The sequence below is a fragment of the Nelusetta ayraudi genome, unplaced genomic scaffold (genome assembly GCF_046127955.1).
Source record: "Nelusetta ayraudi isolate G7.1 ecotype Tasmania unplaced genomic scaffold, CSIRO-AGI_Nayr_v1 ptg000021l, whole genome shotgun sequence".
Lineage (NCBI taxonomy): Eukaryota > Metazoa > Chordata > Actinopteri > Tetraodontiformes > Monacanthidae > Nelusetta > Nelusetta ayraudi.
In genome coordinates, this window is record NW_027466071.1 from 1,788,264 (window position 1) to 1,809,739 (window position 21,476).

Below are 21,476 nucleotides of genomic sequence, written 5' to 3' on the forward strand. Positions count from 1 at the left end.
TGATTTCAAAGAAATTCTTTATTTCACATAAAACAAAATCTATTCTTTTTAATGTACATAAATATGATCAAGAGAAAATGTAAACAATAATATAATTAAAGTTACTACATTGATTTTTATATTATAATTTGAACAGAATGAAAAATCAGCTTCTCTGAAATTAGAGTGGTGCACGAGTGCTGATCCAGGATTACAGGCGTCTGCTGAGGACCTGTGGGGTGTGTTGTTTGTCTGGGAGCACACTGAAGCTCAGTTTAATGCCCACAGCTCACAGCACCACCTCAAAGTCCCTTAAAATGACTTTGTGGAGCAGAAGAAGATCCGAGTCCTGAACGTTCTCCTTAGTCCGAACGTGCATGTTTTGCAGAGGAAAATCTTTCATTTAAAATAAACAATTTAGCGGAGACATACAGGAAGGGGAGGACTTCCATAAGAGATTCAGGCAACAGAATCAACACCAGCAACTGATGAGCTCAACTTAATGCCGTCTGTTATGTGTACTTTGGGATTTGTGAGTCTGGAGAGTCTTGAAAGGTTGCGATACGACAATGGTCTTGTCTGGTGAAGCATGACTGGCAACATTGACTGATATCAAAGTTTCTTAGATGGGGCATTCAGACTGCTGGTGCCACAAAGACTGGAAGTGGGGAAGGGGGAGTCCAGAATGATGACCTTTGACCCCTAAATAATAACCTTAATACAATCACTTAAAACTCAATGCAGAGAGGCAGGCGGGAAGGCAACAATCTGAGATAAATAATCTCTTAAAGCCTGTGTTGAGATTCCTACACAAGGTTAATCCAGTTAATCTCTTTTTTTTTTTTTGCGTGTGAGCGTGTTGTAAATGTACTATCACGAAAATTCTTCCTTGTGTCATTCTCGTGCATGTTCTCCTGTCCTGCGGAAAAAGGTTCCAGGAGAACAGAAACAACGCAAATGTCCCGAGTGTGTCTGATGCAACATTAAAATGCAGTACACCCACAGCCAGCGTGGACTGCAAGACAGATTCCCAAATGGCCTGCGCAGCGAGCGCCCATCACGCCTGCTCTCCCTGGAAGTAGTGCAAAAATAAAACATGCATGATCTGTCCCAATGCTGGTCATGTGACCAACATTGCCAAAGGTCGCGGTGGATCACTGACTGCGACACTTTCCACCGAGCCAACTTGTATCCCTACTTCCAGTCTTTATGCCGAGCAGAGCGAGCGTCCTGTTGGAATACTGGTCATTGAAGAGTGAAGACGTGAGGGAATCAAAAATCTTGTTACGTCCAAAAAATTAAATAAAATAACAGTAAGCACACATTTCATTAAAAAAAAAAAAACACCAACAAAAACAAATAAAATGGAGATCAACTCCTCTACTCTTGGATCTGACAGAATGTGAGCTGGCCGCTGGTTTCCCGCTTCTTGTGAGTACATGTGTGAGTCGTCACTGAAAGCGACAATGAAGACGCACAAACACAAAAAAAGGAAAAGTCTCTCGGCCTTCCCGTGTCTGCTTCCAAAATATAAAACCAGAGCGTTTGCATCCGTTTTGCTGCTGGGTGACCAGACTGAGCGCTGAGGGTGAACCACTTGTGTTGGGGGGTTATGGTCCCGCCGCCTGGGGGATCGGAGTGCAGGTGGGCGCGTGTGGCGTGCCCACTCCCGGCCGCCCCGCCTCTTACACCAGTTTGAGGCACTGGGCGTTGAAGCTGTCGCCCTCCCGGCAGGCCACGGCCTCCAGCAGCGCCTGCTTCTTCTGGGTGCTGCGGGACGACTCCAGCTCGTACATGGTGGTCAGGTTGAAGAGGACGCTCTCGTGCAGGTAGAGCGCCGGGTCCTGCTGCACCAGGCCCTCCAGCTGGCCCAGGGACTCCTTCAGACGGCCCAGGTACAGCAGGCACACGGCCGCGTTGTTGTTGGCCTGAGAACGCAGGAGCGCGTGAGGAGGACGGAGGAGATCTCAGGTGGAACTGCACAATGTTAGGAGGCTGGTTGTGGTGCAGATGTCAGTGAAATCTGACTTTTGGAAAAAAGCAGAATTCAGCTTGTTCTCTGGGCTTTTGTTGGATTCAATGCTTACAGTATTAATGCCCATGCTGAAGAACTTGGGAATGAAAACGCATCTTTGGGGCACATTAGCCACCTGCAGTTTGCCTCCATCACTATCTGACACCTACAGTTTGATGACCATTGGGGGGGAAAAAGTAAAATGCAAAAATAAAACCAAGCACCGCTTGGTTAGAGTGCTAAATCTCTCCTCAGGCCAATACAAAACCCCTCACACAAGCAGCCTGCGAGGCCGGCGAGGATCACATGACCTGTGTAAGAAGCAGGTCTCATGACAGCCACGCATAGCACAAGTGTAACCGGCTGAAAGCTTAACAAAACTGTGCTGCACTGTCTTGTAAGCCATTTGAAACTAACCAAGTTTTCCTGATTGGTGGCCGCAAAAAAGTCGGGCTTGCCATGATGTCATCACGGCTAATTTAGGAGAAAATGCCAATTAAAATAACTATATTCCACTTTGTATATTGTCTTTAAAAGGGGCAATATGGAATTTACATTGTTGTCCGATAAAATGTAACTGGTGTGTGAGGCTCTAGTGGTGTCTTTTCCTCTGGGCTCGAGTCACATCACGCGCCCTCTGTTGATATCTCGCCCTTTCTATCCTTTTGTTTACAAAGCCAGACAGGACGTGTGCTGCTTGTAAGTGTGTGTGAATCTCCTCAGCTAGGAAGCAGAGGAGTGCGAGCGAGACGCCTCGATTTGCTTTGTTTTACGTTTCATGCTGCCTCAGCTGCGCCCTCTAGCGGTAAAATCAGTGTGTTAAAAAAAAACAAAAAACAGCTTGTTCCTTTCTGCTTCACTGGTTGCAGTACGTCTAGTCGCAATCACTCTTAAATATGCTGGTTTAACAGTTGCTAAAACATCCTCAAGAATACCAGTGAAAATAAAGGGGGGAAAAAAAAAGATTAAATATCACTGTTATTATTGGCCGCAGTGCATTTCTGCTCACCACTAATTAGACTCAGTGAGCCTTGCGTGTTACAGACAGCGACAAATTCTTTGATCACCTTTCAATGTTTCACCAACATTTGAATGGGCTCCTGCACTGATGAACATATGAATTAAATCCCATAAAAGTGGGGGAAAAAATCCTCTCCTGTGTCAGATTAGGTTTGCATTAAACAATTAGCGCGTGTCCATGAAATGTCATGGGTATTTACAGCTAATTGTTGAAAACGTGACTGTGTTTTAATGAAGAGATTTGATGCAAATTGGAGGTGGGAGGCGGGGTTACGTAAAGCGTTGTCATTTCATAGGACGGTGCTGTTTGTGAGAGAGAATTTCAGGAAATGGAAGAAATGGGCAAGTTGTGATGATTCTTGCAGTACATTTGTTTTCCTGAACAAGGCAGAGGAACACTTTGGTGTTTCTGTCTGTCCAGCAGGTTAATGCAGTTAATGTTAACGCCCATGTTTCCCAGGTCGTTATGGAAACACCCGGGAAGACGCAACCAGCACAGGTGACGCGAGCCCACTCTCCGCTGCATCAGAGTTTATTCAGCAAATTGACTTGAATGTTTCGTGTAATTACTGTATAGTTTATTTTTTGTATTGTTTTTTGTGCTGCAACAGCGTAGTTCACCAATTTGGGATCAATAAAGTACATCTATCTATCTATCTGTCTATCTATCTATCTATCTATCTATCTATCAGTCTGTCTGTCTGTCTACATCACCCAAGCGCTCAAACTCAACTGCAAATGCATCATCATGCACCTTATAAAGGTTTTATGGAAAATACACTCAACGTTAAATACAACATTTTTTTTCTGGAGCAATTGTCATTTATGTGCGATGATCATAATCACATGCATCAGTAAATTAATCAATATACTACTATTACAGCACCTCAACTAAATAAAACCTAATAAATAATACATAAACTAAGCCTCAGAGAGTGAAAAGCACATTTGTTACTTACCACTGGGTTCTTAGGGTCTATTTTTAACACCTGGGTGAATGATGTGTGTGCTTCAGTGTAGTTATTCTGACTGAGGTAGACAAAGGCCCTGGAAAACACACACAGACAGACAGACACACGAGACAGCTGTAACTCATAATTGTTATTTTCAATGCAAAGCACATAAAATGACAGATGTTCAGAAGACAAAGAGTGAGTGCGTCTTTTTCTTTGTCTTGAGTATCGGGCTATCTGCATGCGCCGGGTATCGCACGAGCGTTAGTAGCGTTAGTGTCGTCACCTTGTGGCGGCGTCGTTCTAAAACCCACACGTTTGAAATAAACTGCCCTCATACACCGAACTGAAAAATAAAATAAAAAGGGGAAACCGAAACGCAGTCCGAGCAATATGAATCACCTGCCTCGGTGGAGCGGGACAGGCTGTCACTTGGGTTTGGCCTCCTCCGCCAGAGTGGCTAGCTCCTGTGGCTAATTCGCACGTCGGCTAGGAAGCGGGAAACTGGTGGAAAAAGCCCCCGGAGGCGGAAGCTCCGCCGCCGCGGCCCGCACGTACCTGTTCATTAGCACGCAAGTGGTGTGAGCAGGCTGGCTCCCTTTCATCTGGCACACTTCCTCCGCGTCCTGGAAGTACCTCTCCGCCGCTTTAACGTCGCCGATCTGGCCGAGGACAGAAGCTTTAGCGACAGATTTGCGAGGGTTTTTTTTTTTTGTTTTTGTTTTGTTTTTGTTTTTTTATTGTACTTCACACATCCACTTCGCTCCTCCCTCCCACAGGGAAAGCTGACTCATTGCGTCGTGAAGGAAATACACACAGAAAATGATGGGTGTTAAGAACGGTGACAAAACAAATAGATCCCTGCAAGCAGTGCAGCACTCTGGAGTCAGGGGAGCAACGTCAAGATTTACATAATGAATTATGAGCATTATTGTGTTTTTACAGTGATAATAATAATATATGTTTTTTTGATCCGTTTGCACAGCAGGACTGAATTAACTTTACAGCCAAACGTTCCCGTGCCCAGGAGGTGAGACTAGTCTGTGGGCAAAGATATGGCCATTCTAAGCCTTTAAAAGGGTGGTTCAGAATTTTGGACGTTGGACCTCATTTCTACAAAAACAGCCAGTGCACTATTTATCAGTGGAAACCGTTTCAACACGTTTCATCCAGTCCGCCTGGATTTTATCCCCTTAAAATGACTGTTGATTGCTTTTATTGGCTGGCTAGCAGCGATCGCTGACTAGCATCAATTATCTCTGTTGAACCAGAAGGACGCAATGAAATTTTGACCCACCACTTTAAGAATGTGGAAAGATGTTTGACTAAGCTTGGCCCCAGGTAACAAAAGCAACAATGGTGCTGATGATGATCACAGAAAAACGGTCAGCTTTATACTCACAAAAAAAAAAGACAATATGAATGAAATTCTTATGATTAGAAGTTAAAACAAATAATAAATAAATTACATATCTTTACATTTAATGCAAGTGATGATAACCTCTATAAGGAATCCAAATCTAAATGGCAGCGTTAGGGCTCGACCTCGACCCATGCTTGTGAACCTGTTCGTTCAGACCTGCAAGAAGATGCGTCCGATGCCGCTCAGCAGCTGCACCCTCTGCTCGGGCTCGTACTGGATGATGGAGTGATACGTCTCCACGGCCAGTATGTAGTCCTGAGAGATGGGCAGATGAATGAAGAAGCGAGGGAGAGGGAGAGAAAACAGAGGGGAAAGAAGCAGCAGTGTTTAAAAAATGTTGAAAATCCTCGCGGCAGCGCCGAGGCGAAGATTTAGGCATCGGACGGACTCGGAGAGTGATGGGAGGTCAGGCTGTGGCGCGGGCGGGGAGGGGGAGCGGGAGAGGGGGCCGCCATTAATCAAACATATGGAGGATTAGCGGGGGGGCGACGTGACCCTCCTCCCACCGCCACGCTGCGCTGCCCCGCATCGCTCACGCAGAGGGACTGGAGGACCGCTGAGCGATGGGGAGGAGTTGGCGAGGCGTGAGAGTGTAGAGGGGGTGAGGGCGGAAGAGCGGGGGAGGGAGGGGGCAGTTTAATGGGCAGAGGCAAAGTCCTGCACGCATACACACTGAGGCTTTTTAACGGGAGGAATTCAAGCTGCACTGATCAGAGAGCCGTATCGAATATCAGGCCGCCTCCCTCGGCGCTAGCGAGACCTGGAGCTGAATCACATCGCGCTCAAAGCTGTACGCAAGCCGGTTTAGGCCGCTGATCAACAATTAGAACAAAAGTCTTCAACAAGGCAGTGTGAATGAGCAGCTATTTAAAAAAAACAAACAAACAAACAAACAAACAGACAAAGCATAAATAAAGCAATGAATACTGGCTAATGCTCGATGTTAAAAGCGGACGCTGAACGTTGTGGCTCCCATTCATACACTGCACGTCGTAATTACAGTGACTGATCTGCACACAAGCACTTAACAAATTCCATGCATGCTGAAATAAATGTTTAAGACTGGTTATCGTCGTTAGGCGTTGTTTTGTTCTGCGAGTTCGATCTGATCGTGAATCTTCTCTCACTTCCTATCCTGCCCTCAGGACGGGGATAACGCTGCTTATTCCCCGCTGCCACAGGGCAAAGGTCAGGGTGCACCAGGGACAAGTCGCCAGTTGCAAACGGAGACAAGCGTCACACGAACGCACAACCGCAACCGTAAGCTCAGACAATCTGGAGTCACGGCTTCAAAACTGGTTCGGCCGCATTTATTTATGCTTGGGTTGAAGCGGAGCGGCGTTGCTCTGCTCTTTCCAACTGCTTCTCCAAGCTGTCCAACTGTTGCGCATGCGGCCGACGCACTTCAACAGAACAACGTCTGCGACCGCTTCTGAAATCGCGACAAAAGCGTTCCGCACCGCCGTTCCGTGAAACCTCAGCGACACAAACGCAACCGAACAAAAAAAACAAACAAACAAACAAAAAAAAGACAACCGAGTGTTTTATTAGATTCAGCTATCGGTAATCAGCGGGTCCCTGTGTTTAAATTATTATGAACAAGGCAATCAGCAAATGGACTTAATCAATTCATTACGTGACTTAATTAAGCACTTAACAGAACGTAATGGCTGCCAGCAAAGTGCCGAACAAATAAAGATCCGAGATGTTCAGCGCTCGCTGAGGAGCCGCGACGCCTTTGGTGTGACGCTGCGTTTATTTCCCTCGTCGTGCGACTCGAATTCCTGCCTGCGTTAAAATCTGAGCGGAGCGGAGCTGAGCTGAGCCCTCGCTCTTCCCCGCCAAAAAAGAAAAAAAAAAAAAAACACCTGTAGTCTCGATTCCTCCCACTAGGTGGCACTGTGGCTCTCCACAGCCACCGAGGAGCCGAAACCCCCCCCCTCCCCTCTTCCCGGCTCCTCTGCCTCCTCCTCGTTTCTCTCCTCCTCTCTCTCACTGACCAAGAATCCAATTAGTGGTCAGTCTGGGGGGATTTCACTGTGAATCCTCCACCAGCCTGGCATCACATCTCGGAGTCGCGCGCACACACACACACACACACACGCACGCACAACTGCGTGCGACTGTGGGAAGACATCCAGGCATACCGGGACATGTTCACTCCTACACACACACACACACACACACACACACACACACACACACACACACACACACACACACACACACACAAAGTTGAGCCGACGTACCTTCATCAGCAGCAGACAGTTGGCCATAGAGTACATGACCCGGCTGAGGCGAGACCTCCAGAGCTGGAGAGACGCTAAGACACAGCGACAGAAGAGAACAGGGCCATTACATCCTGTTTTAAAGGACGGATTTTGCCTTTAACGCTGCTGCTGCTGCTTCTACCACACACACGCACACACACACAGTGTGAGGGTTTATTTTAAGGTAATAAGGAGGCAATAAGACACTGCGGCACTCTCCGGTTTCCTCTTTTTAGACTGAGCACGCTCAGTGGAGCAGCTTGTGTGCAGCTTTATTAGTATTCATCCCTGCACACGCGATTCTGTGTGTCTGTGTGCGTGCGTGTGTGCATGTGTGTGTGTTGTGGGGAAGAGCTAATCACTCAGTTGGGGTCTGATGTGTGAAGGCAAGGCCCTGCGTTATTGACTTGACTGTTGACTGTCTGCGTGGGCAGAGGGAGAGAGAGAGAGGGAGGGAGGGAGAGAGAGAGAGAGAGAGAGAGAGAGAGAGAGAGCGCAGCCGCCACAACACTGCTTTGAGAAAAGAAAAAGAGGAGGGGGGATAAGGGGGGGTGGGGGGGGGCAAACCCGCCAATCTGCCCGATTATAAGCAGGGGGCGTCTCGGCACGTTTGGCTAAGCCTCGCCAAGTGTCTTGTTGTCGCCTGGACGAGCTGATTAAATAGCTTCAAGCTGCTTTATTAGGAAAATAAGTAAATAAATAAATAAATAAATAACTCAGCGACGCAGCCTTTGCAGGAGTTTCCTAATTAAAAGTCGCAGGGCTGGAGGAGGACGATGCACCACGAGATGCACCGACGAGCCTGGAGGACAGATCATCACGCCGGTTGCCGGGTCGCGTCCGCCCAGCACCAGCGAGCGAGGGAGAGGTTTTTTTTTTTTTATTTCCAGTGCGGGCTGCGGCCGGCCCATTTCCTCGGTGCGGCGGCGCAGACGCGAGTGGATTGGATCGGATTGATCCGTATCGATCCGCTGGGCGCGGAGGGGGCTGGAGGGACCGCTTGGTATTCCGTGCGAGCGCCGGAGCAGCGAGGTGCTAAATACTTTGAGAGCGCCGCGCTGGCGGGCTCGTGTGCCGGCGGGCAGGTGTGTGTGTGTGTGTGTGTGTGTGTGTGTGTGTGTGTGTGTGTGTGTGTGTGTGTGTGTGTGTGTGTGTAGCTGTGCTGCAGTCCTGCGTGTGAGGCGTGCCTCCACCTCAGTTTGTGTGAATGTGTGCCTGCATGCGTGTGTGTGTGTGTGTGTGTGTGTGTGTGTGTGTGTGCGCGTGTTATCATGTGTGGTTTTCTCCACCGGGGCCCATGACCTCACTCTCCTCCCACAGTGTGATGCAGTCTGGGAACGTGGCCAGGTCTGTAGCTGAGATTGCGCGCGCGTGTGTGTGTGTGTGTGTGTGTGCTGGCACTTACCTTGCCTGTTCTCCTGCGTTAAGGTGATCATGCTGCCATCCTCAGCCAAACCTTTCTCCAATTTCTCCAGAATCTGTTGGGCGGGGTGGGGTAGGAGGAGGAGGAGGAGGAGGAGGAGGTGGTGGTAGTGGGTGGAGGTGCAAAGAAGGGAGCGCATTAAAAAAAAAAAGAAAATCTGCATATTCATTTGAAAATCCGCCCGTATTTGGCTGTTTGCACAGGTGGGCTTAAGGATTTTTTTTTTGGACGACTAATGTGCTTTTTTCTCTCCCTCCGTGGGTGTTGTTGCTTTATTGTGCGAATACTACGGAGCGTGCATATTTTAATGTTCATCCAGAGGCTCCATCCGTAGCCCCTGTGTGTGTGTGTGTGTGTGTGTGTCTGCGTGTGTGTGTGTGTGTGTGTGTGTGTACTAACAGCGAGGCAGACAGTTTTGAGATTGTGCAGGCGGTCCAGTGCCTCCTGGGGCTTGGCCAGGTACTGGGGGAGCTCGGCGTGCAGGAGGCGCATGGAGAACGGCACCATGGAGCCTGGACAGGAGGGGAGGGGAGGGGAGGGGGGAGGGAGGAGAGAGGGGGGAGGGAGGTGAGAAACAGGGTGGGATGAGGACAGACAGAGAGGGAGAACGAGAGATGGGGAGAGAGGAGAGCGAGATGAGAATATAAACCCGTCCGCCCGCCCACACGCAGGCTGCACGCAGCCCTGCAGGCAGGAACCTACAGATGGCATTGAGCTATGTATGGCTGCTTATTAAACCCTCTCATCTCGCTGCGGCGGCGCCGCGCGGCTCCATCACTCATCCCTCCGCCTTTTCCTTTATTTATTTATTTATTTTCTACCTCCCCATTTGCCCCGGCACCTGTATCGCTGCCCTCTTTGTTATCACTCCGGCGCCGCATCGACTGGAAAGCTCTCTGCTTAACTAGTTTTTTTTTTTGTTGTTGTTTCTTTTTTTTTTTTTGCCTTTGTGCAAACTTGGGAAACTGCATTTTGAAAAAAGAAATAAAATGAAATAAAAAGGAACTTTCTGGAGTTTTGAATGTTGGGTGGAGGTTGCTGTGCTTTTTTTTTCCTTCTCACCCAACATATGGCGGAAAATCCTTCTCTTTTTTTAAGGCCACGTAGCCAGAATGTAACCCCGCTTGTGCTTTTTTTTTTTTTTTTTTGTAGTTTTTTTGTTTTTGTTTACGCAAACATCTGCCAGGATTCGCAGAGCAGAAAGAACACAACTGCTGTGGATTAGCAGCACCCTGGCTGTGAAATATCCCATACACCGTTGTCTCATCCTGTACGTAGCACGGCAAACGCCGCGCGGAGGTGACGCGGCGAGCGTGACGAGGCCGATGGCCGACCCAGAACTGAACTTCACTCCAGGATCAACTGCTGTGATTTGACAGCAACCACGCACCTTAAACACTGACTGAAGGGGGCGCACTGTGCCCACAAGACAAGTCAGTTGGACCTTTGCTCTTGTCATTAACGGACACCTGAACATGAGACGTACAGCCTCAGTATCTTCTCACGTCAACAGGCTCTTGGAATTCACCGAATCTTGCACGTGACTGCGAGTTCTGCCTGCACTCACCCTGCCGGAACCCCGAGCATCTGACAGCATCATGGACCAATCGATCGCTTTCCCAGTCGCGATCAACTCTTTATTTGTCCAGCGCCAAGTCTCATCGGCCGGCGTTTCAAAGTTAAAAAAAAAAAAAAGAGAGAGAGAGAGAAACCAAGGGGCTGCAGCAGCAACACGGCACACATTTCAGTGACTTTGTGGGTTTCGTCGATTGGTTTCCGCCCTCGCACGTCCACATCTATTGACAGAGCGGGGCGGCGATTCGCCGCGAATCGCGCTGCACTCGCTTAAGGCGTTGGTTGTGCATGAAACCGTGCCGAGCCGAAGCGCCGCCGCCGCCGCCGCACCACCACCACCGCCGCCTCCTCCTCCTCCTCCGAGTGAACCGTGCCAGGGAAGCCGCAGCGCTCGCACTCGTCAAATAATCCCAGTTTTCAGGTTCAAACGTGCTCGGGCGGCGCGGTGCGGCTGGCCTTAGCGTGAGCAGCGCACCCTCAGACAGAAGCATTTACAGCCAAGGTCTCAAAACCGAAGCGCTCACGCTGATACAAACGAAATGAAAATATGTCTCCGCTATCCTCCCGTTCAAAGGAGAGAAATCCTTTTTTTTTTTAGAAAAAAAAAAAAAAAGCCTTCAAGATTTTTAATCAATTTTCTGATATTTTCACTCACTCACAACCTGGATTTGTACGACCCGCCTTCCCTGCCCATCCGTCTTTTTAACGGTAACGTGAGCATTTCATCACAAATTGATTTTTGTCGAACCTGCGATGCTCTTCATTCCTATTTTTTTTTTTTTTTTTTTTTTTTTTGATGATGAACTCGTGAGCGAAATCAAACCTGAAAATGAGACGCAGAGGCACAAATGAACGGCGCGCATCAGGCACGAGTCGTCCTGGCTTTTCTCTTGCTTTTTTTTTTTTATTCTCTTAAATTTTAAAATTGAAGCCAACTTTTTTTTTTCTTTTCCTTTTTTTCTTTTATTGAACAAATAATTTAATACCTGCCAAAGATTGATCCCCTTTTGATTGCTCATCTCACCTGAGAGATTTGCCATGCGGCCGCGTTCCAACACGGCAGCCGTGGCTAATAGCGAGTCGATATGATTTTGGGCTCGAGCGAATTTCGACTTGCGCTGCCAGCGCCTGACAACCGGTGCCAGTTTGACTGCAGGCAACTAGCGGGGCAAAAATCGAGGTCTGGAAAGTCAGTCGGCGCCCTCTTCAGAAAGGCTGCACGGTGTTTCGCTTCAAGAGTGCTTTTCTGGGTTTTTTTTCCACCCAAACTGTACGAGTTGTGTGTTGTGTGCATGCGGCGGCGGGGGAGCGCGCGCGTCTGTCTGTGTGCGCGATCAGCTGTGTCTCCTCTACTGCCTTCACTGCGGTAGCCCGAGGGGTGAAGCCGATCCAAAGTAATGGGAATACATTAGAGAGCAATTCATGCAGTGTAAAGAGGGGAAAAACAAAACCAAAGAACTGCTGGAGACAAGTAGGGCTGTTCGAGCAGCTCCTCAACGATGCCGCAGTTTAGCGCTCCAGCTTGTGACAGAAACTTTCCCCTTTGAATATTTAATAGCACGCTGATGGTACGACTGGGTGACACCCCCGCAGCCCCCCACCCTAAAGATAAAAAGTAAAATAAAGGCTGTTGGCATTCAGGCGTCTGAAATAAAAAAAAAAAAGTCAAAAGTCAAAGATAAGTGTTTCAAAACAGCTTCTTAGCGTCATCACTACACGACTCCTCAGCCCTCCAAGGCTATTTATGTAGCAACTATTGGATGTTACGAAGAAAAAGGTGGTTTGCATAGTTTTGCAATTTATTTTCTGGAGTTAAAGTTGCAATAAAGATCAGAAATAATCACACCGCAAGACCAGGAATGTGATATGGATACATTCCAGCTGTGTGTGTGTGTGTGTGTGTGTGTGTGTGTGTGTGTGTGTGTGTGTGTGTGGCGTGCCTACCTCGTCTGCCAGGGTAAACCGCGGGGTAGAACTCATAGTAGAGGTCTGGATGATCCAAGTTTCCAAAGGGCTCAAACTCCAGCTCGGCGTTTTGGAAGAGGCTCAGCTTGGTGAGCAGGGCCAGGCGCACAAACCAGAGCTGGAGACACACACACACACACACACACACACACACACACACACACACACACACACACACACACACACACAGTTTATTTATATGCTTATTTCCCTTGAAACATTGAAAATAAATGATTGCTTCTCTACACGATGAAAGATAAAAAAAAAATAAAAATAAAAAAAAGTTTTCTCCTTTGGTACTGATTTCTATAAAATCAACTTTGTACAAGCCAATTAAAAAAATAATAAAAAATAAAAAAAAAACATAAATCAGACGTGGTGCCATTTGCTGGGGAAGAGCAAACAACCCAGGGCAGCGTGATGTGTTACTACCTGATGTGATGATACATGGCGGCTGTTTGCGACACTTCCCTTGGCAGTCAAACCAACACTTTCACGCAAACCGACTCGCACGCTGTTCTCAGGCCATTCATCGCTACTTTGGCGCCAAAATAAGAATTGCGATCATGGCAATGAATCCCACATGCAGACTTTTTTTAGACTGTAAATCGGTAGTGTGTTCAAGTGCATATCATGCCTTAGAAAAAAACGACATGGTCAGGCTGTCCTGACTACTGAAGCACAAACCTCACTTCCTGTGCCGCTCTTCACTATAACTAATCCCAATGAACCATCCGTGCCGTGCAAAAGTGTTTTGGGTAAATTTTGTGGAGCTGGAATGTGCAACTGGATTTCCAAAAAAAAAAAAAAAGTAATCATCGTCGGCGGTGAGAAAGCGGCTGACATCTCACCTGCAGGGAGTCGCTGGAGTGGGAGCTGGGCTGTCCCGCCTTGCCGTATCCCTGACCGTGAGCGGTGAGCAGCCGGCCCGTCAGGTCCACCGCGGCCCGCCAGTTCTTGCTGTTCTGCAAGTGCAGAGGGGACGCAACGCCAGAAAATGTTGAAATGACGCGGAACCGTACCATCACACGACCCACAGGAGACAAAAAAAAGGAAAAAAGACAGTGTCTCAATGCGCACTGAATCGCACTAAATGCTTTTATTTCCATTTCATACACTACCAGTCAAAAGTTTGGACACATCTTCTCATGCAATTTTCTTTCTACACTTCAGACAGATACTGAAAACATCGAATCTATGAGCAGGATCGATGTGATTATGCAGTAAAGAAAAACAAGTTCAATAACTCAATATGCTTTTTATGAAAGGCGGCTATTTTGAAGAATTTAAATATAAAACGCGTCACGAGTTATTTTGCACTTTTATTGTTTCCTACATAATTCCACGTGTGTTCATACGTAGTTTTGATGCCTTCAGTGAGAAACCACAATGTCAATAGTCACGAGAATGAAAGAAAAGACATTCAATTCATAAGGTGTCCAAACCTTTGACTGGTGGTGTATATTGGAGCACCAATCAAAATCTCCATTTAATTCTCTTTTTTTGCTACAAGTTCCACGAAAGAAGCCGTTTTTATTCAAGTAAGTCCATATATTCTGCATATACAGGCAAACTAGGGTATGCACACAGTCAGACACACAGATGTAGACAACAGAGGCTGGTCCAAACTGAGCGGAGCATCAGCATCAGGCTGCCAGACAGTGGTAGAGCTCTGAGGCTCTCAAGGATGATGATTCATTAGTGTAATACTCGAGCGCAATATCCTTTCACGGCTCTTAAATGTCAAATGAAATCAGCTTTTCAAATCAAAAAATATCCAAAGGACAAAACAATCGTCCAAGACCTAGTGGAACAGAGGGAGGAGAAAAACAAAAAAAAACACTAGCATTTAAAGCAATGCAATTAAAAATGATGGCGAGATTTATGAAGTGCGGCGCAAAAAATGTAAAGATGCGTCTGTCTGTCCTGGGACACACGAGTGACATTCAGAAAAGTATTAAACACAGAGACCAGGATGACAATTAGAATCGCAATTATTTGGAATGGCATATAAATCCTAAATATTAAGCAAATAACTGATTTGAAAGCGTATACGCTTATTGAAAAGAAATGAGCTGGCTGAGTTTTTGTTTATTCGTAAACAAAAACTCTAGTCGCTAGCTAGCAGTCGAATCGCTACCCTGCCGAGATTCCGCAGCTTTTACATCGCTGAATTCTAAAAAAAAAAAAAAAAAAAAAAAACGTTGCGGACGGCAGCCCGACCGCTGTGACCTCGACAGTCTCCGGTTCGTAGTGCGCCGGAAGCCGAAAAAAACCGCAACGCTGACGTGACCCGACATTGAAATCTGGTTGACCGCATTAGGGGCTGCGATACCTCATCGCTGTACGACGGATCGTCCTCGGGAGAGGTTCAACTCCAGGCCGACACCCCCGCCATTAGCATCTGCTCCCACAAGTTAGCCGTGCGGCGGGTAAGAGGGGTCAGGGGTGGGTGGAGGGGGTGCAGAGTCACCCCCTCACCTCTCACCCGGCGACGCGCACGACAAGGTCGGCTCGGCGATGGGGCCCAAAGTGCCGTGAGTCATCTAATGAGGGGGATTAGAAATGGCGGAAGGGTGGGCGGAAGGGTGGGCGGAAGGGTGGGCGGGGCCTGCTTCCTCGTCGGCCGCGTCAGAGGAGCCGTCGTCCCGGTAAGTCCTTTCTCTTTTTTTGTCCTTCCAAACTTCCCTTTAATTTCCTGCTCTCTCCCTTCCCTCGCGTCCTTCTCGCCGTCCTTCCCATGCCAGCCTCTCGCTGCCTCCTCATCGCCCTTCCTCCTCTCTTGCCCTGCGCTGCCGCTGAATCTTCATCGGTGGGGAAATGAAGCTGAAAATTAGGAGCCAGAGGCTTCAGTCACGCAAACACTTGCGTGCGCGCGCGCTCTCACACACACACACACACACACACACACACACACACACACACACACACACACACACACACACACACACACACACACACACACACACACACACACACACACACACACACACACACACACACACTGTAAAGTTACTATAAACCACTGCCACTCTGCGCTGTTGTTGTGGGTGTTGGAATGAGAACAGCCAGCAGTGTTGTACGTACACCAAGAGGGGAGGGGACGAGGAGTCTGAACCGAAGATGAGCAGCGTACGCATCACACGTGCAAAAAAAAATCTGAAACTTTGGCCAAAAAGTGTCAAAAGGAGAGGAGTGCAGAGAAAGAGATGAGGGGTGAATAGCTGAGGGCCAAGAGAGCCGGAGAGAGCGAGAGAGACACGGCCAAGAGCCAGCGTCGGGGGAAAAAAAAAAAGAGTCACTGCTGGGAAAGTGGAGTTCAGCCCTTATGTAACGATGCAGCATTGCCATGCGTTGCTCTGCGCCGTGATATCATCTCTCGTTAACTTCGCGAGGCAGCTGCTGGACCCCTTGGATTTCACTCTGAAATTTCAACTAATTCACTTTTCGCCAACCTGCGTTACAAAGCGTCGGAGCCCAATCAATCCAAAAATGGCATTCGGAACCTGGCAACTTCCGTTTCGTTTTGCAAAAATAAATATAGGACATAAATCGGCCACCGACAGCTGCTGGCTTGGGCTGCAGTCTGCCTCGCCAACTCGTCCATTCGCCGTCAAATTTTTTCACTCGACAAAAATCTCATTGGGAGAGATGCGCGATATAAACAAGATCCCAGATTACTCCATTATTTATGATGGGGACCATTAATATACAAGACAATATACTGACAGGTAGGTGGCAACATCTCATCCCCTGCCATCACTAAGATGTACTGGCTAGGTCATGTCATTGTCATTCAAAGCATGAATACATTGAGAAAATATAACATATTTCATGCATAACTACACACAAATACTGTCATTTCACAGCGTGTACAAGACAGAAATCAGCCAGTGCTGCTCAACACATTATGACCTTGTCCACGCTGAGACGAAAATAACCGAGTTTTACATTTAAAAAGATGTTTTCAGTCGGCACAGGCAGCATTGTATCAAGAAGTGTGCTTGTCCGCACGTAAACCGCTGAACGCGCTGCAGTAAGCATGCCAGGCCTGTCAGAGGCGCTGTAACGCTGCAACAGAAAGGAACAACTAAAACGGAGAAGGCATGGAGCAGACGCACAAAACTCTTGCAATGAAGACAAAAAGAAGAAGGAGGAGGAGAAGATGATGAATGAGAGATATACCTCGACATCGATTGGTCTGAAAAACCACCTCATGAGAGCGTCAAAACCTTTTAGCCACATTTGAGAGGGCTTTTGAATTTTGGACGTTTCCATAACCAGTTTTTTTTATTGCGATATTTAGGTTTAGCGCCATTCTAGGGAAACACAGCTACAGAAATGCAGAGGAGAGTTGAGATATTGGATCCACAGTCCCAGTAAACAGGAAGTTAAGCCTAGCAGTGGAGGGGATTTCTGAAAAATGACCTGTGGGAGAAGAAGGCCAGAGTCCAGATATGATGGACTTTAAGCATGGGCAGAAAGTACGGAGGCCGTAAAAAGAGAATTGATGGTAATGTTAGCTGTGCTTAGCTACAGCGATTCACACAGCAATAAATTGATTTGTGTGCCATTCCCACGTCGAGATTTCAATGGGACAATTGGGACAATGGTTTATGAAGGCGTGCTGAGCATGCTGTCACGCAATGCGAGAGGCTAAAAGAGCATTATGGGGACATAAAGAGAGCATTAAGCGGATATAAAGATAATCATAACAAAGAGTAAACAATACAGCGACGGCGATTGGAAATTTAGCTCAACTCCAATCATTCCACTTTGAGGACCGCAGCCCGTTGAAACGAGATATTATCCTAGAGGACTATGGGCCGTGATGTTTAATGTGTGTTCAATAAGAGGGCGAGAATGGGACGGCAGTGCGATAAGGGCAGTTTCCTGGAAAGACGGGCAGAAGATACGACCCAGCCGAGTGACAGTTCCAAAGATAATTTCCCAGCCCGCTTTCCACGCGAACAAAAACCCACCGAGGCGGCTCGGCAGGGGCCATTATGAAAACCTTCACTTTACAGAGAACGAGTGACAACAAAAACCCAAAGTGTCGTTCGTTATAAACATTAAGTTTTAATATCTAAAGCGCTCGTGGCGTTACAGAGGGCCTTTCCATCCGCCATCGCCCTCCCCCTCCCCCCTTTTCATAAAAAAAGCCGCACACGTAATTAGTCCGGTTGCCACTTTAAAGAGGTGGCGGGCATCCGAAACGTGTTTGAGATCAGAAGTTCAGCAAGCCTCTCCTTTGGTGAGCGTGAAAAGGCCCAGAATTACAAAGCCTGACGAACAAACGAACGCCCACTTATTCTCTCACAAGACCAGGGAGCCCCCGGGCAAATTAGACTTGAAAAGGCATCCTCGTCTCAGCTTGGGGGGAGGTCCCGCGATGCTTCAATTAATTCCCTGCATTTTCACATTGCGCAGGGCGTGCGCAAAAAAAAAAAAAGAAAAGAGAAAAAGAGCGCGCGGCAGTCACCGCGGCGGCGGCTAACTTAACTTTGATGCTTCCGACCGTGGCGCACAGACCCCCCCCCCCCCCCCAAGAACGGCGACGATGACAACGGCCTTGTTGGGCTGCCGCGCTGATGTGAACCCCGCACGCAAAGCCACTCCGCTGTCCCACGAGCAGTCGCTGGACCCCTTCAAACGGTGTCGCCCAGACGCGCCCAGACCGAAACTGACATCGCATTTCTAGCGAGGACACCAGCACCAGCTGACGGCTTCCGAGAGAACTCTGCGTAACACTCCCCGAGACGGCTCAACGGAGCCCCCCCGACTTCTGAAGCGACACTCCTGTGGGTAATACCAGCCGCTGATTGAGGAGTTGGCCACAGGACCGCTTTTGATGGTTTTGGTTGTCAACAATAACAGCCTGTCCCACTTCCCATTTCCTCTGAGAGCGCCGACGAAGTTTCGCTCGGGCCCCGCTCGCCCCCCCTCCCCGAAGAACAGCGAGCACAGACGAGAGGGTTTATCGTTACTGCCAGGCGTCGCCTTAATGCCGACGGAACTCTTCCTGTGTCTGGTTGAGGAACACAGCGCTGCCACAACAGAGCGCCAGCTGAGAGATGATTGACGCGTGCTATCCACACAGGAGGAAAATGCTTCTGGTCATTATCAACGCTCACAATTTGAAGGAGTAGTCGACAACGTTTTCTTCGTGTAATGAGAAGATTGAAGTTTAAAGGTCCAGTCTGGAAAATTTGGCTCGATTTATGAGTTTTATATTGGTAAAAGCTCAACATACCGCCCATAAATACATTAATAGAAGTGTTTTAGAACGGTTCTCATATGCATAAGAGCAATAAGGGTCCCGCTCCTAGCGAATTACTATCTTGCACCGCCATTTTTTAAGGAAGCCCATCAGACAGTGCCCTAAATACGAATCGCTCTGTCCGGTAGGCTTCCTTAAATGTTCCTTAAAAATTCAACACACTGGACCTTAAAGCTGAAAACCAGTCACAGGCCCGAGAAACACTGGAGCCCCAATCAGCTATCGGCAGCCGGTCACTTCAGCCAGCGCTGACTACTTTGACGACGACAGAGCCGATGAAAAAGAAGAAGTGGCCGCTATCTAAGGAGGCGGAGAAGAGGAGCAAGTGGCCGACCCAACGGGAAGTCACACAAGAGTCAACCTTGGTCAAGCTTTTGGTGAATGGTGGAACGATGAAGGTGGAGGTGGGGGGTGGGGGGATTGTGTTTTTACGACAGTCAATTATTACTCAAACGATTAATCCAAATTCCCACAATCTATTTTAGTTCAACTGCTCCCCCCTAAAAGACGGTGCGAGCGGCGCAAAGTGTGTCTGTTACAGACAACCTACCAGTTTAACACTTTTACCTTCTGCTTTGGAGAGGAGATCATATATTTCACACTCGCCGCCGCCGCCAAGAAATACGCGGTGGCGCCGCGAACGAAAAAACAAACTCAAATGAGTCTGAATTGAAGTGACCTGCGCGGGGGGACTCCGTAAACAAGCAAGGTGAAAACAACTGCAGAGGGTCTGAACGTGCCCTTCGGTGCTGCGAGAAGCTGATGGTGCATTACCCAAACCCCGGCTCTAAGAGCGGCCGGCGGCGGAAATGACAGCAATGTATAAAGGTGAGCATGATGACATGTGGAGGTTGCAGCAATGACATCAAAGTGCAATGCAGCAGCTGGGTCGTCGCAGTGATTATGGGGGTGTGTCTGTCTGACTGAGGCAAGGTGGGCTTCTGCCCCACTCCCCCCGCTTCCCTTCCCCTTCCACACACACACACACACACACACAAACAATATTATGCTGGCCCTCAGCCCAGACGGCATCACACTGTGGGAGGAAGGAGAGGTTAGCGTCTCTTGTGGATGGCACAGGAGGAGGAGGAGGATGGAAGAGACAGAGAGGAGGGAAGGGTGGCGACTGCTAATGAGAGACACAGATGAGGCCGGATTAGAAGACGCTGCAGAGCCCGAATCCGATGAGCAAAAGCAGCGCGTTTGCGACGTCCCCCCGGGTTCAATGTGGGGTAAAAAAAAAAAAAAAAAAAAAAAACGATCGTATTTGCAAAAGGTGCAAGATCTGCAGTGGGATGGAAACAAACAAAGAAACAAACGGTAAACCCTCAGAACAGCGGGTAAAATTGAGACTGTTTTTTTTTTTTTTTATTGTCGCAACCACAAACGTCAATGGTTTGTACGACAAGGTAAATTACTGTCATTAGAGAGGAAGAGCAAAGCTGAAAGGAGCCCGAATGACTGTTAAACAGGTTGGAGCAGCTAAACCATAGTAACTTAGAAATAAAAGCCTAATCTAATAATAAAACAGTACATAATATCTCATTAAACACATGTGGATGACAATTAATAATGTCCAAGATTGTTTATAGCCATCACATTTTCTAAACCAATTATATAACAATATTTTATCTCCCTCTCTCCCTACTTCCTGCTTTTTGCAGCTTTGTCCCCCCCCTTCCCCTGAGAAAGAAATACGAACTACTAGCAGAATGAAGTGTTTCTTTATACATCACAAATAATAATAATAATAATAACAATAATAATAATAATAATAATAATAATAATAAAAAATGATCATAAATATAGGTCAGCTCAAAGTCGTTTTCAGCTGTGCGGTGCACCTGACAGAAGCATATGCAGCCTGACCTGACATTAACATTCATTAGAGGGAGGCAGAGTGTTTCTGTGTGCTACAGAGGCCGAGTGATGTCCACATTCACCCCATGAGGGGAGAGAGTGAGAGACAGAGACAGAGACAGAGACAGAGACAGAGAGAGAGAGAGAGAGAGAGAGAGAGAGAGAGAGAGAGAGAGAGAGAGAGAGAGAGAGAGAGTGTTCTGTGAGTGTGCTTGAAGTGCGCAATTTATGTGCTTCGCGCATGCATGCGTGTGTGTGTGTGTGTGTGTATGTGTGGTGGCAGTGGGTACAGTCAATCTGGCTCTGCAGCAGCATGACTCATTCTGCCAGCGCACAGCACACCGCTCTATACGACACACACACACACACACACACACACACACACACACACACACACACACACACACACACACACACACACACACACACACACACACACACACACACACACACACACACACACACAGCAGAGCGGTTGTTTCTCGCCAGCGACCCGGGAGCTCGACCCCACCACGTGGCGACACTTCACGCGGTGTCGCAAAAGCGCCGCTTAAAAGCTCGGGGATGCTTATTGACATTTCCCCACTTCCCCCGCCTTCTTCTTCCGCCACCTCTGTTTGATCAGATTAAACCAACCTTCCCAGTTCACTGAGCTGCGACTCCCCAGACGAAGAAAGAAAGAAAAAAAAAAAAAAACACCACAATTCGAACGCA

General features: G+C 47.9%; 1 protein-coding gene across 1 annotated transcript in view; it reads right to left on the reverse strand.

The window, feature by feature from the left end:
• trappc12 (trafficking protein particle complex subunit 12) overlaps positions 1-21,476 on the reverse strand; it is a 27,861-nt gene continuing 6,385 nt past the window's right edge. The window contains exons 4-12 of the mRNA XM_076027574.1: positions 13,474-13,587; positions 12,602-12,740; positions 9,482-9,594; positions 9,065-9,137; positions 7,639-7,712; positions 5,546-5,644; positions 4,525-4,628; positions 3,973-4,060; positions 1-1,907 (exon numbers count right to left, since the gene is read on the reverse strand). Coding sequence (XP_075883689.1) covers positions 1,665-1,907; positions 3,973-4,060; positions 4,525-4,628; positions 5,546-5,644; positions 7,639-7,712; positions 9,065-9,137; positions 9,482-9,594; positions 12,602-12,740; positions 13,474-13,587 — 1,047 coding nt within the window. The 3' untranslated portion in view covers positions 1-1,664. The remainder of the gene's footprint in view (positions 1,908-3,972; positions 4,061-4,524; positions 4,629-5,545; positions 5,645-7,638; positions 7,713-9,064; positions 9,138-9,481; positions 9,595-12,601; positions 12,741-13,473; positions 13,588-21,476) is intronic.